We start from the raw sequence: 17,603 nt of genomic DNA, 5'->3' as shown, positions 1-17,603 counted from the left end.
GTCGTCCCCCTCTCCTTCCCCCTTCAATCTTTTGCATTAGGGTCTTTTCCAATGAGTCAGTTCTTTGCATCAGGTGGCCAAAGTATTGGAGTCTCAGCTTTAGCATTAGTCCTTCCAATGAATATTCAGAGGACTGATTTCCTTTAGGATGGACTGGCTGGATCTCCTTGCAGTCTAAGAGACTCTCAAGAGTCTTCTTCAACACCACAGTTCAAAAGCATCAATTCTTGGCACACCCCAAAAAAGAAGACAAATTTAGGTATAAATCTAATAAAATATGTACAAGATCTATATGGAAAGAAAACTTTCGGATATGTTTAGGTATGAACTGATGGATATTTATATATAACTATCAGCTCAGTTCAGTTCAGTCACTCAGTTGTGTCCAACTCCTTGTGACCCCATGGACTGCAACACGCCAGGCTTCCCTGTCCATCACCAACTCCTGGAGCTTGCTCAAACTCATGTACATCAATTGGTGATGCCAACCAACCATCTTATCCTCTGTTGTCCCCTTCTCCTGCCTTCAATCTTTCCCAGAAGCAGGTTTTTTTCCAGTGAGTCAGTTCTTTGCATCAGGTGGCCAAAGTACTGGAGCGTCAGCATGAATCCTTCCAATGAACGTTCAGGACTGATTTCCTTTAGAATTGAATGGTTTGTTCTCCTTATAGTCCAAGGGACTCTCCAACACCTCAGTCGGAAAGCATCAATTCTTCAGTGTTCAGTCTTCTTTATGGTCCAGCTCTCACATCCATACATGACTACTGGAAAAACCATAGCTTTGGCTATATGGATCTTTGTCACCAAAGTAATGTCTCTACTTTTTAATATGCTGTCTAGGGTGGTCATAGCTTTTTGTCCAAGGAGCAAGAATCTTTCAATTTCATGGCTACAGTCACCACCTGCAATGATTTCGGAGCCCAAGAAAATAAAATGTCACTGTTTCCATTGTTTCCCCATCCTTTTGCCATGAAGTGATGGGACCGGATGCCATGATCTTAGTTTTCTGAATGCTGAGTTTTAAGCCAGCTTTTTCACTCTCCTCCTTCACCTTCCTTAAGAGGCTCTTCAGTTCCTCTTCACTTTCTGACATAAGGGTGGTGTCATCTGCGTATCTGAGGTTATTGATATTTCTCCCGGCAATCTTGCATCCAGCTTATGCTTCATCCAGCCCGGCATTTCGCATGATGTACTCTGCATACAAGTTAAATAAGCAGGGTGATAATATACAGCCTTGATATACTCCTTGTCTAATTTTGAACCAGTCCGTTGTTCCATGTTCGATTCTAACTGGTGCTTCTTGACCTGCATACAGGTTTCCCTGGAGGCAGGTAAGGTGGTCTGGTATTCCCATCTCTTGAAGAATTTTCCACAGTTTGTTGTGATCCACACAGTCAGAGGCTTTGGCATAGTCAATAAAGCAGAAGTAGATGTTTTTCTGGAACTCTCTTGCTTTTTGGATGATCCAACGGATGTTGGCAATTTGATCTCTGGTTCCTCTGCCTCCTCTAAATCCAGCTTGAACATGTGGAAGTTCACAGTTGACATACTGTTGAAACCTGGCTTGGAGAATTTTGAGCATTACTTTGCTAGCCTGTGAGATGAATGTAATTGTGCAGTAGTTTGAACATTCTTTGGCATTGCCTTTCTTTGGAATTAGAATGAAAACTGACCTATCTTTTCCAGTTCTGTGGCCACTGCTGAGTTTTCCAAATTTGCTGGCATATTGAGTGCAGCACTTTCACAGCATCATCTTTTGAGGATTTGAAATAGCTCAACTGGAATTCCATCACCTCCACTAGCTCTGTTTGTAGTGATGCTTCCTAAGGCCCACTTGACTTCGGACTCTAGGATGTCTGGCTCTAGGTGAGTGATCATACCACCGTGGTTCTCTGGGTCATTAAGATCTTTTTTGTATAGTTCTTCTGTGTATTCTTACCACCTCTTCTTAATATCTTCTGCTTTTGTTAGGTCCATACCATTTCTGTCCTTTATTGTGCCCATCTTTGCATGAAATGTTCTCTTGATATCTCTAATTTTCTTGAAGAGATCTCTAGTCTTTCCCATTCTATTGTTTTCTGCTATTTCTTTGCACTGATCACTGAGGAAGGCTTTCTTATCTCTCCTTGCTATTCTTTGGAACTCTGCATTCAAATGGGTATATCTTTCCTTTTCTTCTTTGCCTTTTGCTTCTCTTCTTTTCTCAGCTATTTGTAAGGCCTTGTCAGACAACCATTTTGCCTTTTTGCATTTCTTTTTCTTGGAGATGGTCTTAATCACTGCCTCCTGTACAATGACACGAACCTCCATCCATAGTTCTTCAGGCACTGAGTCTATTAGATCTAATCCCTTGAATCTATTTGTCACTTCCACTGTATAATCGTAAGGGATTTGATTTAGGTCATACCTGAATAGTCTAGTGGTTTTCCTTTCTCCAATTTAAGCCCATAAATAACTATATGTAGTTTTTTAACTGTTATAAAAGAAATCAAAGAAAAACTAAATAGGAAGACTCACTACTGTTAAGATTTTAACTACTCCCATCTTGAGCTATACATTCAGTGCTATCTTAATCAAAATCTCAGCTCTTATTTTAAAGTTTTTTTGGAGAGGCAAAAGAAACTAGTTCAATGGAACTGAATAGAGAGCTCAAACAAATATAATCAATATATCCTTAAAGGAGCAAAGAAAATTCCATGGAAAAATTGCAGTCTTTTCAGCAAATGGTGCTAGAGCAACTAGCCATCCACATTTAAAAAAGAAGAAAATGGGGACGGGCAAGACAAATTTAGCCTTACACACTCCACAAATATTAACTAAAAGTGGATCACAGAATTAAATGTAAAATGGGAAATTATAAAGCTTGTGGAATATAACATAGGAGAAAATTTATGGCCTTGGGTTTGGGTGGTGACTTTTTAGATACAACATCGATGGTACATCAAAGATTTGGTAAGCTGGATTTCAATGAAATTAAAAACTGTTTTGGGAGATACTGTTCAGGCAAGTCACAGATTGGGAGAAAGTATTTTCAATAGATATATCTGAAAGGGGCTATTATCCTGAAGAAAACAAATAACCTAATTAAAAATGAAAAAGTAACACTTACTAAAGAAGAGGTACAGATGGCAGATAAACCGTGTGAGAACATGCCCAACATTATACAATTAGGGAACTGCAAACTAAAACCAGCTATGAGATAGCACTACACACTTAATGGAATGGCTACAATCCAGAACACTGACAACATTAAATGCTGGTGCGGATGTGGAGTGAAAGGAACTCCACTCACTGCTGGTGAGAATGTAAAATGGTGCAGGAACTCTGGAAGGCCGTTTGGCAGTTTACTACAAGCTAAGCATACTCTTCCCCTAAGATCCCATCATACACTTTGCAATTTACCCAAAAGAGCTGAAAATCTAATGTACACACAAAACCATTTCCACATTATCAGCTTTACTCCTAATTGTCAAAACTTGGAAGGAAGATGTCTTCACTAGGTGAATGAACAAATACACTGTGGAATATTATTCAGTGCTAAGAAATAAGCTACCATGCCATGCAAATAACACAGAGGAACCTTAAGTGCAAATTACAAGTTAAATAAGCAAATATGAAAAAGCTACTTAAGTGTGTGGTTCCAATTAAATGTTCTGGGGAAAGGCAAAACAAAAAGATCAGTGGTTGCCAGGAGTTTGTGGAGAGAAGGGTATGAAGAGGTGGAGCACAGGCAATTTTTAGGGCAGTGAACACATTCAGTGAATACATTATTCAATACTGTAATGGTGGATTCAAGTCATATAGTTCACAAAATATATGGATAAGCACTAAGGATATAAACTATGGACTCTGGGTGGTAATGATGTCAATGTTGATTCAGACTGTAACAAATTTAACATTTTTGTGTGGAATTTTACTGGTAGGGGAAACTGTGCTATAATGAAGTATATACATAATTGGCCCTCTGAATCTGTGGGTTCCACATCCTTGGATTCAAACATCCTTGGATTGAAAATATGCAGGGAGGCTAAAAAAACAAAACAAAACACAGAAGGTTCCAAAAAGCAGAATTCAAAGAATTTGCCCACTGGCAACTAGTTACATCACATTTACACTGTATAAGGTATTATAAGTAATCTAGAGATGAAGAATATAGGAGGATGTGTGCAGGTTATACGTTAAGTACTATGCTAGCTTATGTAAAGGACTGGAGCACATCCAGAGATTTTGGGGATTGAGGGATGCGGGCAGGGCAAGTATCCTGGAACCAATTTTCCCACTAATGCTCACATCTAGCTATAACATTTTCTTAATCTCTGTAGATTTTATTCACTTTGAGATATGCAAAATTCAAAGTTTTATTCTAAGTTTTCCAGAATGCAAACTTACTAGTTGTACTGTGTGGTGGGTTCTATACTCATCTTCACTCCGAAGGCGTTGTTGGAATTTTTCATTGTGTTTTGCAATACAAATTTCCTAAAAATACATGAAATGTGTTTTTTAATACAAGTGAGTAAATTAAATTTTAATCTTAACATATACCTACACAATAAAATATCAAGTAAGCCACCTCTGGTTTCTCACCTGGAATACTGAAGCAGCATAAACCAGCATGAATTAGTAACTTAAAAAACTCGTTTATTAAACTACAGAATTCCTGGTTTCTCCCTTTTTTGGAAGAGGAGGAATCGCCATGGTAGAGTGGAAGGGTACACAGAAATCTTAAAAGCCTCTTTCAAATCTGAAGATTTAGGCCAGAAGACTCTAAGTATTATTATACTCTTTAAAACAGTCTGAACAAAAATGGATATATAACTCTTAAACTCTGTTTCTTAAGTGCTCTCTGGTGAATTAAAGAACATGATTTTGCCAGGATTGGTTTAAACACTATCATGAAATCTGAATTTTCTGGTCATAGGTAGATTTCAAAGCTAAAAAGAGACCTTAAGGACAAGAAAGTATAATACAGATATGCTAATTCTAATCACATGAAAATATATTAAATAAGAGGTATGTGCTCTTTACAAAATAATGCACGATCCTATCATCTGGCAACTTTCCAGTAGTACCAGGCTGTCCTCATTTTCTCTGGGTCCTATAGAGATACAAGGGTTAACATTAATTTCAAATTATACCAAAAGATCACTCTTCTAACCTCATAAAGTCGTATATGAGTAGCCTTTCAAGCCAGGAAGCTGTATTTTAAAGCAACTGTTTTTATCACTTTCCTATCTTCACCCACACTGGGTTGACTCTATTACCTAAAAAGTACTGACCATGAAATGAGCCTCTCCAAAGCAATCCCACAGGGGAAAGTGGCATGACGTAGTGATACAAAGGCACAGGTTTCCAAGTCACACAGACCTTGGATGGAATCCTATCTCTGACCCATTCTAGCCACTTTCCCTTGGGCAGACTTAGTCCCCTTGGTTATAAAAATGAGGATACAAGTCTATAATTCCTTATCTAGAACCGAGCTCAGGTGTGTTTCAAAATTATTTATTTTTACTTTAGAAAGGTGAAATGTTGCATATGCCATCGTTTGCCCAGTAACTCCAGCAGGATCCAAAGCAACATCTCATAGTAAGTATCACTAACATTTTTGCAGTGAAATAGTCACAGTAAATAGGATAAAGGAATGTTCAAGTATGAGAATGCTTTTTGGCTACTGGAAGAATTAAGATATAAAAGAACAATGTTGTTTCTATTTATTCTTCCTGAAAAGTTTAATCACAAAGGATAGACCTCAAGTCCTCATGGGACAGTCAGAGATCATCTTTGTTCTTTCAAGAGGACAGGCAGGGTATGATTTACTTGTAGCCAAAGAACCACCCCTGGGTGTGGAATTCTATCATGGATGCCAGATTAACCAGGGAGCCTGTGACCCTGGGAATGCTGAAATGCAGACAACAAGGGATGCAGAGTGTTGTTACAGAGAGAGTCATCTTATCTGTCAAACAGTATGCATGGGTCATCTTTCCTTTTACAACAGTGTTTCTAATTCCTCTCTTGCCAGCCTTGTCACTCCTCCTTTCCCCTGCAGTTCCGTCACATCAGCTGTTGAACTTGGGGGTCTGGGGGCAGGGAAAGGGGATGGCAGGGGACAAGACCATTTGCAGAGCCCTGTGTAATCGCTCACAGGAGATCAGAGACAAAGTTTAAATGTGCAGAATCTATACGGCTAAGTTTCCCTACTTCAGATTTAGTTTAATGTAAGAATGAAGAGTGAAAACTATAAATTAAATCGGTACACACTTTTATCAGTTCAGTTCAGTCACTCAGTTGTGTCCGATTCTTTGAGACCCCATGGACTGCAGTATGCTATGCTTCCCTGTCCATCACCAACTCCTGGAGCTTACTTAAACTCATGTCCATTGAATCGGTGATGCCATCCAAGCATCTCATCCTCTGTCGTCCCCTTCTCCTCCTGCCTTCAATCTTTCCCAGCATCAGGGTCTTCTCCAAAGAGTCAGTTCTTTGCACCAGATGGCCAAAGTATTGGAGTTTCAGCTTCGGCATCAGTCCTTCCAATGAATATTCAGGACTGATTTCCTTTAGGATGGACTGATTGGATCTCCCTGCAGTCCAAGGGACTCTCAAGAATCTTCTCCAACAGCACAGTTCAAAAGCATCAATCCTTTGGTGCTCAGCTTTCTTTATAGTCGAACACTCACATCCATACATGACTATTGGAAAAACCATAGCTTTGACTAGACGGACTTTTGTTGGCAAAGTAATAGCTCTGCTTTTTCACATGCTGTCTAAGTTGGTCATAGCTTTTCTTCCAAAGAGCAAGCATGTTTTAACTTCATGGCTGCAGTCACCATCTGCAGTGATTTTGGAGCCCCACAAAATAAAGTCTCTCATTGTTTCCATTATTTCCCCATTTATTTGCCATGAAGTGATGGGACCAGATGCCATGATATTAGTTTTCTGAATGTAGTTTTCTGAATGTTGAGTTTTAACCCAACTTTTTCACTCTCCTCTTTCACTAGCATCAAAAGGCTCTTTAGTTCTTTGCTTTCTGCCATAAGGGTGGTGTCATCTGCATATCTGTGGTTATTGATATTCTCCTGGCAATCTTGATTCCAGCTTGTGCTTCATCCAGCCTAGCATTTTGCATGATGTACTCTGCATATAAGTTAAATAAGCAGGGTGACAATATACAGCCTTGATGTACTCCTTTCTCAATTTGGAACCAATCTGTTGTTCCATGTCCAGTTCTAACTGTTGCTTCTTGACCTGCATACAGGTTTCTCAGGAGGCAGGTAAGGTGGTCCGGTATTCCCATCTCATGAAGAATTTTCCAAAGTTTGTTGTGATCCACACAGTCAAAGGCATTGGCATAGTCAATAAAGCAGATGTTTTTCTGGAACTCTCTTGCTTTTATGATGATCCAACAGGTGTTGGCAATTTGATCTCTGGTTCCTCTGCTTTTTCTAAATCCAGCTTGAACATCTAGAAGTTCATGGTTCACATACTGTTGAAGCCTGGCTTGGAGAATTTTGAGTATTACTTTGCTAGCGTGTGAGATGAGTGTAATTGTGCAGTAGTCTGAACATTCTTTGGCATTGCCTTTCTTTGGAATTAGAATGAAAACTGACCTTTTCCCGTCCTGTGACCACTGCTGAGTTTTCCAAATTTGCTGGCATCTTGAGTGCAGCACTTTCACAGCATCATCTTTCAGGATTTGAAATAGCTCAACTGGAATTCCATCACCTCCACTAGCTTTGTTCGTATTGATGCTTCCTAAGGCCCACTTGACTTCGCGTTCCAGGATGTCTGGCTCTAGGTGAGTGATCACACCATCGTGATTATCTGGGTCATGAAGATCTTTTTTTGTACAATTCTTCTGTGTACTCCTGCCACCTCTTTTTAATGTCTTCTGCTTCTGTTAGGTCCATACCATTTCTGTCCTTTATTGTGCCCATCTTTGCATGAAATGTTCCCTTGTATCTCTAATTTTGGTGAAGAGATCTCTAGTCTCCAGTCTTTCCCATTCTGTTGTTTTCCTCTATTTCTTTGCATTGAGCACAGAGGAAGGCTTTCTTATCTCTCCTTGCTATTCTTTTCTCAGCTATTTGTAAGGCCTCCTCAGACAACTATTTTGCCTTTTTGAATTTCTTGTATACATAAATAAAAATTTCCTTGAAGAGTGAGGTTAGAACCAGTCAACTTGATTATAGAGCATCACATAGAGTCCTGTAGTCATGCCCAAGCAGAATCACCTCTGGGTGGCTGAGGCAAATAGCACATCACCACTGACTGTTCTAACGTGTTTAAGAGGGTAATTCTCTGACAACCATATGTCAATATAATGGCTCAAGTATTGAGAAGACATTATTCTTACTTAGTTTTAAAAGGTATGCAAGCATTAGTGACAAATCAGGTTAGAATTATTAGATATGGGTCAAGGATTAAGTAATGAATAAAAGCAAGATGTAAATTAAGGTTACAGTCAAGCAATTATACCTTTTTATTTCTGAGGTATGCTTTCTTGGCCGAAACCCGTCCACGTCTTGCCTCCAGCTGGCGTGCTTTCTGCTGAAGTTTCTGTAGTTCTTCTCTCTGAAAATGCACAGACGCTGCCATCTCTTCCTTCTCCAGCATGGCCTCCATGCTTTCATAAGTGTCATAGTATACCACTTCATCTCTCTTTTCTGTTACAAAACAGAAACAAGGGGCATGGGCTATGGAGCCGGACAGACTTCTCCACTCACTAATTCTGTAACCTCAAGCAAAGCCATTACCTCTTGAATTTCTCTGTAAAATTGTGATTATTAGGAAATACACCTCAGAGGGAGGATGTGTGTGCCAGTATCTGTAACAGAGTTAAGTGTTCAATGTAAAAAGCTATGAACTTTGTCTCCCAAATTAAAAATTTGAGAGTACAGATTCTGGCTGAAGCAACAAAGCAAGTTAGAAAGTACTTTACAAAGGTAAGATCATAGTTGAACTGCTACATCTACTAAATCACTTGTTCGACTTTAAGTTTTTTTAGCCTCAACGGAAGAAATAAAGTAGTATCCATGTACATTTTTCCTATCCAAGCAAACAACTACATGGGGAAATTCCATCATTCATTCAAAAGTATTTTGTGGACCTGTGTTGTTAGACACACATCATACCTGATATAAGTCTTTTGATGCTTTCCAGCTGTGCTGTCAACAGTAACTCTTCACACTTCAAGATTTCAAACTGCACTTCATACAACTGAAGTTGCAGATCATAATAATCAGCTTCTAACTGATCCAATCGAGCTATGGCTTCTGTACCACCCTGTAGACTCTGCATCTGCATTGAAAATAAAAATAAGGACATATCTAGTTGGAGAGAACAAGAAATCAAGTTAGTTTGGAAATGTATTGTAACTGATCAGACAGGGTGAATCCATGAAGCAACTGAACACTAGCAGACAATCTGGGGTCAAAGGCTCAGGTACAGATGATTTAAGAACCTACTAAATTTGTGTACAAAGCTGTGTGTACATGTATTTTTTCCTCTGAGTGTTTCTAGCTTTCAAATTTACAAACAGAAGAGTCTGTGACCTAAAAAGAGGTGAGAAAGATTATAATCAAGACTCAGTTAAAAGGGAGATAAATTAAAAAGAATAGTACTTATCCTAAAGTGTAGTTAAAATTTTAATTTTAGGATTAATTTAGGATTTTGCTTCCCTGGGTGATATTTAATATTTCAATGTTAATTTAAAAGCTATTCGAAAAGGAATCCAGATAGGAAAAGAAGAAGTGAAACTCTCACTGTTTGCAGATGACATGATCCTCTACATAGAAAACCCTAAAGACTCTACCAGAAAATTACTAGAGCTAATCAATGAATATAGTAAAGTTGCAGGATATAAAATTAACACACAGAAATCCCTTGCATTCCTATATACTAACAATGAAAAAACAGAAAGAGAACTTAAGGAAAGAATACCATTCACCATTGCAACAAAAAGAATAAAATACTTAGGAGTATATCTACCTAAAGAAACAAAAGACCTATACATAGAAAACTATAAAACACTGATGAAAGAAATCAAAGAGGACACAAACAGATGGAGAAACATACTGTGTTCCTGGATTGGAAGAATCAATATTGTCAAAATGGCTATTCTACCCAAAGCAATCTATAGATTCAATGCAATCCCTATCAAGCTACCAACGGTATTTTTCACAGAACTAGACCAAAGAATTTCACAATTTGTATGGAAATACAAAAAACCTCGAATAGCCAAAGTAATCTTGAGAAAGAAGAATGGAACTGGAGGAATCAACCTGCCTGACTTCAGACTCTACTACAAAGCCACAGTCATCAAGACAGTATGGTACTGGCACAAAGACAGAAATATAGATCAATGGAACAGAATAGAAAGCCCAGAGATAAATCCATGAACCTATGGACACCTTATCTTTGACAAAGGAGGCAAGGATATACAATGGAAAAAAGACAACCTCTTTAACAAGTGGTGCTGGGAAAACTGGTCAACCACTTGTAAAAGAATGAAACTAGAACACTTTCTAACACCATACACAAAAATAAACTCAAAATGGATTAAAGATCTAAATGTAAGACGAGAAACTATAAAACTCCTAGAGGAGAACATAGGCAAAACACTCTCTGACATAAATCACAGCAAGATCCTCTATGACCCACCTCCCAGAATATTGGAAATAAAAGCAAAAATAAACAAATGGGACCTAATGAAACTTAAAAGCTTTTGCACTACAAAGGAAACTATAAGCAAGGTGAAAAGACAGCCCTCAGACTGGGAGAAAATAATAGCAAATGAAGAAACAGACAAAGGATTAATCTCAAAAATATACAAACAACTCCTGAAGCTCAATTCCAGAAAAATAAATGACCCAATCAAAAAATGGGCCAAAGAACTAAACAGACATTTCTCCAAAGAAGACATACAGATGGCTAACAAACACATGAAAAGATGCTCAACATCACTCATTATTAGAGAAATGCAAATCAAAACCACAATGAGGTACCATTACACGCCAGTCAGGATGGCTGCTATCCAAAAGTCTACAAGCAATAAATGCTGGAGAGGGTGTGGAGAAAAGGGAACCCTCTTACACTGTTGGTGGGAATGCAAACTAGTATAGCCGCTATGGAAAACAGTGTGGAGATTTCTTAAAAAACTGGAAATAGAACTGCCATATGACCCAGCAATCCCACTTCTGGGCATACACACTGAGGAAACCAGATCTGAAAGAGACACGTGCACCCCAATGTTCATTGCAGCACTGTTTATAATAGCCAGGACATGGAAGTAACCTAGATGCCCATCAGCAGATGAATGGATAAGGAAGCTGTGGTACATATACACCATGGAATATTACTCAGCTGTTAAAAAGAATTCACTTGAACCAGTCCTAATGAGATGGATGAAACTGGAGCCCCTTATACAGAGTGAAGTAAGCCAGAAAGATAAAGAATATTACAGCATACTAACACATATATATGGAATTTAGAAAGATGGTAACGATAACCCTATATGCAAAACAGAAAAAGAGACACAGAAATACAGAACAGACTTTTGAACTCTGTGGGAGAATGTGAGGGTGGGATATTTCAAAAGAACAGCATGTATACTATCTATGGTGAAACAGATCACCAGCCCAGGTGGGATGCATGAGACAAGTGCTCGGGCCTGGTGCACTGGGAAGACCCAGAGGAATCGGGTGGAGAGGGAGGTGGGAGGGGGGATCGGGATGGAGAATACGTGTAAATCTATGGCTGACTCATATCAATGTATGACAAAACCCACTGAAATGTTGTGAAGTAATTAGCCTCCAACTAATAAAAATAAATAAATAAATAAAAAAAAAATAAAAGCATAAAAAAAAAATAAAAATAAAAGCTATTCAAAGTTCAGCGTTGTATCATGTAACGTACCACTGTCATATTTGGAAGAAGTCTTTGTTTTTAAAATAACCTAAGGAGATGCAACATATCAACATTTTTAAAAACATCTCATCATTTATCAGGGCTTCCCTGATAGCTCAGTTGGTAAAGAATCAGTCTGCAATGTAGGAGACCCTGGTTCGATTCCTGGGTTGAGAAGATCTACTGGAGAAGGGATACGCTACCCATTCCAGTATTCTTGGGCTGGTAAACAATCTGCCTGCAATGCGGGAGACTGGGGTTTGATCCCTGGGTTGGGAAGATCCCCTGGAGAAGCTACAGTCTACCCACTCCAGTATTCTGGCCTGAATTCCATGGACTGTATTAAGTCCATGGGGTCGCAAAGAGTAGGACATGACTGAGCGACTTTCACTTTCATAATTTAAACCACAGGGTAAGACTGTATCATAAAGCAAGGGATTTGTTTGGGATGGGCTTAATAAATCACATCTGGTCTCTGTCTTGTCATGTGGTTGTATTAAATTAACACTAATAAAACTGGTGCAGTCATCATCACAGATGTATATAAAAATCAAAATGCATACATTATATCACTCAACACGCATAAACCTGGCAAGAATGACGGGCAGTTTTACCAAATCCTTTGAAGAACTCAAACATAATCCAGAACATTCAAAACAGACTATTATCGTTCTGGGATGACCCCAGGGAAAATGACCCCACTGATAAATGCCAAACTCCCTGGCCCATTTCAGCCTCGCCCTTCCTCTACCACAAGAGACCAATTCCAGTAAGAAATGTTCTTGCAATAGCAAACAGTTATAAACCTAACTCTCTGCAGCTCTTTTAGACACCCTATGTTGTTAGTACTATTCATTCTGGTTAGAATAAAGCTAGTCACTGTGATGAAGAGTAGCACTCTATTTCAGAGGCAATAAAATGCTAGTATTTCAAGTTTTAAAGTTCTAGAACTTAAGAAATATCTAGAAACATAAAGGAGAAAGCTAACTAGAAAACGTTAGAGTGGCAATGCCTCAGATGAAGAAGAGATGGAGCTAAAATCTGTAAGAGATTCTGAATAGTGTGAAAAAGTTCAGAACAAGTTCTAACTTCTCCTTTAACAATAGTAGCAAATAAGAAGAGGGAAAAATAAATCCATTAACAAAAGATCTTTCTAGATCAGAGCCATAATATATTATGGATTACCTCATACAGTCTTTTTAAAACAAGAGTTAGACATACATATGCACATTCATAAAGCAATGTGTTTTACATAAAGCTATATTAATAAAAGCAGTGATGACATTTTGTTCTTCTCTAGAGCAGAATGTATAACTTTCACAGATACATATTAGAAGCCAATCAAGTCAAGCCATGGAATGGGAGCAAATACTTACAAATCATATATTTGATAAAAGACTTGTAGCTGGAATATGTAAAGAACTTAGGAAGCTCCCTAGCTTTCCAGTAGATCCACAAGCCATGAAAAAAAAAAGTTAAATGGGCAACTGATCTGGATTGAAATTTCTCCAAAGACGACATATAAGTGGCCTAGCACACAGAAAGATACTAGACATAAATGTCATCAGAGAAACGCAAATCAAAACCCCAAGACACCACTTTACACCCACCAGGATGGCTAAACAAAAAAGACAGTATTAGTCATCATGTAAAGAAAGATGTGGAGAAATTCTATCATTTTGTACACTGCTGGTGAGGATGGAAATGGTACAGCTGTTTGGAAAACAGTCTGGCAGCTCCTCAATAGGTTAAATAGCATTTCACACCAAGATAAAGGAAAACCTTATATAAAAATGTTCATAACAGCTTTATTCATAAAGCTGTAAAAACAGAAAGAACCCAAAAGCTCATCGACTGATAAATGCATAGTGTGGTATAACCATGCGGTGGGGTCTCACTTGAAAAAGTAGACTGAGCAATGAAGCACGCCACAGCACGGATGGACTGGAAAATATTACATCATGTGGGGTGAAAAGCATGAAAAAATCACGTCTTATGATTTCATTTACATAAAATGTCCAGAATAGCAAATCTAAAGAGAGAAAATAGTTGCCAAGGTGTGGTAAGAGTTGAAGGGGAGATAGGAAATGAGTGCCCCTTTTTCTTTTAACAATTGTTAACAACTGCTGCCTACAGTCACGCTGGGATGCTGTGAAATTATGATAACTCCAATTCTATCATAGGCCCCATTGTGAAAGTTATCATCACCTCAAGATAGTGCTGCCCAGAGGGTCAGAGAAATTTAAGTCTTGTACCAAATATAGCACACCTTAATTAAAAATAATTTTTTATATGTTTTTCTCATGGTTTTTGTTACCTCTTCTTTTAGAGCATGTTTCTTCTGTTCCAAACAGATCTCCTTAGCTCTCATCATCTGCAAAGTCTCCTTAGAAACTGCATACTGAAGTTTTTCCATACGTTCAGCGGCTGCTGCCCATGACGCTTTACCAAATTTCTTTTGATCTGCTCGCATTCGATCATACACAGCTATTGATAATTTTAAAAAGGACATTGAGACATTAAGACATGAAACAACTTGATACTAAAGAATTTGGAAATCTTAAGATTGCAATGATCACCCACTCAAAGATAAGCACACAAATCCTACCCTCATGATAAATTACCTGTACCAGTTCATGACAGATTACCTATAACATGATAAAATACCTATAAACTAGATAAATCAATACTATCTTAGATTCTAAGTCTCCAATGAGAATTTTAAATAAACATCCTGAGAAATAACTTTCTGAAGATGAAACTTAGTTTTCAGGTTAACTTTAAAACTTACTTAAAAATATTCTTTTCACATTTTCCAGTATTATTAAATTTCAAAGTTTCTATAAAACTTTATTCTGTGAAGGTTCATATCTTTTCTGAGGTATGTTATTTGAAATCAGAAATAACTATTGAAATAACTATTAAAGGTTATTTAAAAATTATTTAAATTCATGTACTTTTTGCCCTCTCCAAAAGTAATTTAATGATATGATATAGAGTGAAATAAGTGTCTAGACATTATCATGAAGTTTATGCTGCTAAGGTTACTGTTGGAGTTCAGTTAAGCCCCAAGGAAGACACCCAACTTCTGGCCACCACACAAAAAAGGAAAAACTTCCAGTTTGCCACAACAGAGGCCTCATCCAGGAAACATTTCTTGGCAATCAAACAGATAATATCTTCTAGTTAAATAAGTTTTAACTGATATCAGTTAACTGTTTGGTGTTGGCTCATCTTGGGTCCTTATACAATGAATCCAACCATTCTATGTCCCTTCTGCTTAACAGGTCAGAAACATGCTTTAATTATCATAAAAGAGGCAGGTAATCTTATTATGAAGTATTTAATATAGTCTTTAGGTCAATATACATTCTCTCGTAGTTTCTTATGCTCAGAGGTTAAGTGATTAATACTTTTGTATTGCAACTACATAACTCTCTTTGCAAAAAGTGTCTCAGTAACATCTGCCTCAGAATTTCATGAAATTTAAAAATATTTTTACAATAATACTAGAACATACTTAAAAATTAAAATTGTACAGAGAAGCTGATAGTGGAAAAGAACAACTTCTCGGGCTCTCCTCCCTCCCTCCACCCTTAGTCCCAGTGACCAAATGCAACCAACTTGGAACCTGCTCTTGCTAATTACCTGCATTCAAGGACATTACTATTTCTTGATTTAGTCTTAAAAATCTATTGAGTTCTTATGACAAATGAGCAATCTACTTACTCAGAATCATCTCTCAATATAGTTCTTTTGGTTTTTCTGTTTTTCTGTGGCCTTTAAATGCTAACATATTTGAACATTGATCTGATCCTTAATTTTAGGGTTTAACAAATAACATCTACTTATGTTGCCTACATATCAAATGATTCTGCCATTTTAAATCTCTGCCTATCTCTTCAAAAAATGTATGACAATATTTATGCAACTGTAGTATCAATATAGCAGTGTTCTGTAGGGTAAAAAACATCAGCAGGAGGTTAGGAGACAGCTTGGAGTTAAATTCCCCCTTGTACCCATCAACATGTAACTTAAGGCAGAAACTTAACTGTTCTTGGGCTAAATTCCCTTGAATGATAAACATAAAGGAAATACAGTACCTCCTTGGAAGACTTGTGGAAATTAAATGAGAGGATAATATATATTCAAGTGTTTTTCTTACTTTACATAGCAATATTAACCAAATACATGGTCTGTTTTGTTTCTTCTCTCCCTCATGCACACACAACCACAATCACTCATATTAACACAATGCTACGTTAATTTCAAAGTACTTTTCCCATGTATTCTATTTATCTGCCTAGCAATCCTATAGAATAGGCATGGTGGCATTATCAACACCTTCAACACAGATATGTGAAACTGAGGAGTTTTGGTGGCTTTAAATCAAGGAAAGTTAAACTAGTTGCTTAAATACTGAGTCTGCAACTTCCCTCATTTTTACCTGAATCTATAATCACAGGAGAAGGCAATGGCAACCCACTCCAGTACTCTTGCCTGGAAAATCCCATGGACGGAGGAGCCTGGTAGGCTGCAGTCCATGGGGTCGCAAAGAGTCGGACATGACTGAGCGACTTTACTTTCACTTTTCACTTTCCTGCATTGGAGAAGGAAACGGCAACCCACTCTAGTGTTCTTGCCTGGAGAATCCCAGGGACGGCGGAGCCTTGTGGGCTGCCCTCTATGGGGTTGCACAGAGTTGGACACGACTGAAGCGACTTAGCAGCAGCAGCAGCATAATCACAACTTAATAAAGCCAAACATTCTGTAAAAGCAAAAATAGTCTGGAGCCTTTTCTCTCGCTTTCCACTTAAGGACTATGTATATAGAGCAGTTCCTGTCCTAATTTAGTCTCATGTTGCTACCTACTATAAGAGCTAGTCAATACTTTGTCTACCAACAGCTTTTGACAGAATGTATTCTTTCACCTACCTGCTGCTCACTTCACTGGAAATTTTCCAACAGCTCAGGAATATGAAGGTAATGCAGAAAATTATGAATACAGAATGCTCTATATGAATATGAATAATTCAAACTGCTTCTCAGAGAGTGGTGGAAAGATTTCTGTGGTCCCCTATGGAAGGGAGTTGGAAGAAATGTACCTGGACAGACAGAGCTTGTCTGTATCTCTTCATCTGGCTTATTTCTGTGTTTCTTAAAGAAGCCTCCCGGTTTGTTTCTGGCTGTGCTGAGCGGCGCCGCTGTGCGGGCTTTCCTCCAGGTGCACGAGCGGGGGCTGCTCTCCCGTTGAGGTCACTGGAGCTGCACTCACGGAGGCGGCTTCCCTGACTGCGGGGCACAGGCTCTGGGACGGGCGGCCCTCAGGGGCTGCAGCTCCCCGGCTCTAGAGCTCAGGCTTGCAGTCGTGGCACATGGGGCTAGCTGCTCTGCGGTGTGCGGGCTCTCCAAAAATCAGGGATAGAACCCGTGTCCCCTGCACTGGCAGGCGGATGCTTTACCACTGAGTCATAGGGAAACCCTTGATTTCTATCTTTTATAAATTGTAATGGGAACTATGTTTTCCTGATTTCCGTGAGTCACTGTAGTGAATTTTTCAAACTTAAAAGGGCTGTAGCAAAACCGCTAAATTTGTAGCCTACTGTTTACAAATACAGATGGCCTATGGACACCCCAAGTAGTGTCTAAAGGGAAGGCAGTTTTCTTGGGAATTTTGCCTTTAAGCTGTGAGCTCTGTAACT

At 38.5% G+C, this 17,603-nt stretch overlaps 1 protein-coding gene across 2 annotated transcripts in view; it reads right to left on the bottom strand.

Annotated features, from left to right (window-relative positions):
• Window positions 1–17,603, bottom strand: part of JMY (junction mediating and regulatory protein, p53 cofactor) — a 73,147-nt gene that overhangs the window by 17,318 nt on the left and 38,226 nt on the right. The window contains exons 4-7 of one of the 2 annotated variants that reach the window (XM_043470748.1): window positions 14,219–14,388; window positions 9,129–9,294; window positions 8,473–8,660; window positions 4,390–4,476 (exon numbers count right to left, since the gene is read on the bottom strand). In XM_043470748.1, the coding sequence (XP_043326683.1) occupies window positions 4,390–4,476; window positions 8,473–8,660; window positions 9,129–9,294; window positions 14,219–14,388 (611 nt within the window). The remainder of the gene's footprint in view (window positions 1–4,389; window positions 4,477–8,472; window positions 8,661–9,128; window positions 9,295–14,218; window positions 14,389–17,603) is intronic. The other variant, XM_043470749.1, reaches the window with a different exon arrangement.

Source organism: Cervus canadensis, chromosome 6 (genome assembly GCF_019320065.1).
Source record: "Cervus canadensis isolate Bull #8, Minnesota chromosome 6, ASM1932006v1, whole genome shotgun sequence".
Classification (NCBI taxonomy): domain Eukaryota; kingdom Metazoa; phylum Chordata; class Mammalia; order Artiodactyla; family Cervidae; genus Cervus; species Cervus canadensis.
The sequence above is the reverse complement of the archived record's forward strand: the minus strand, read 5'-3'. Positions and strand labels throughout refer to the sequence as shown.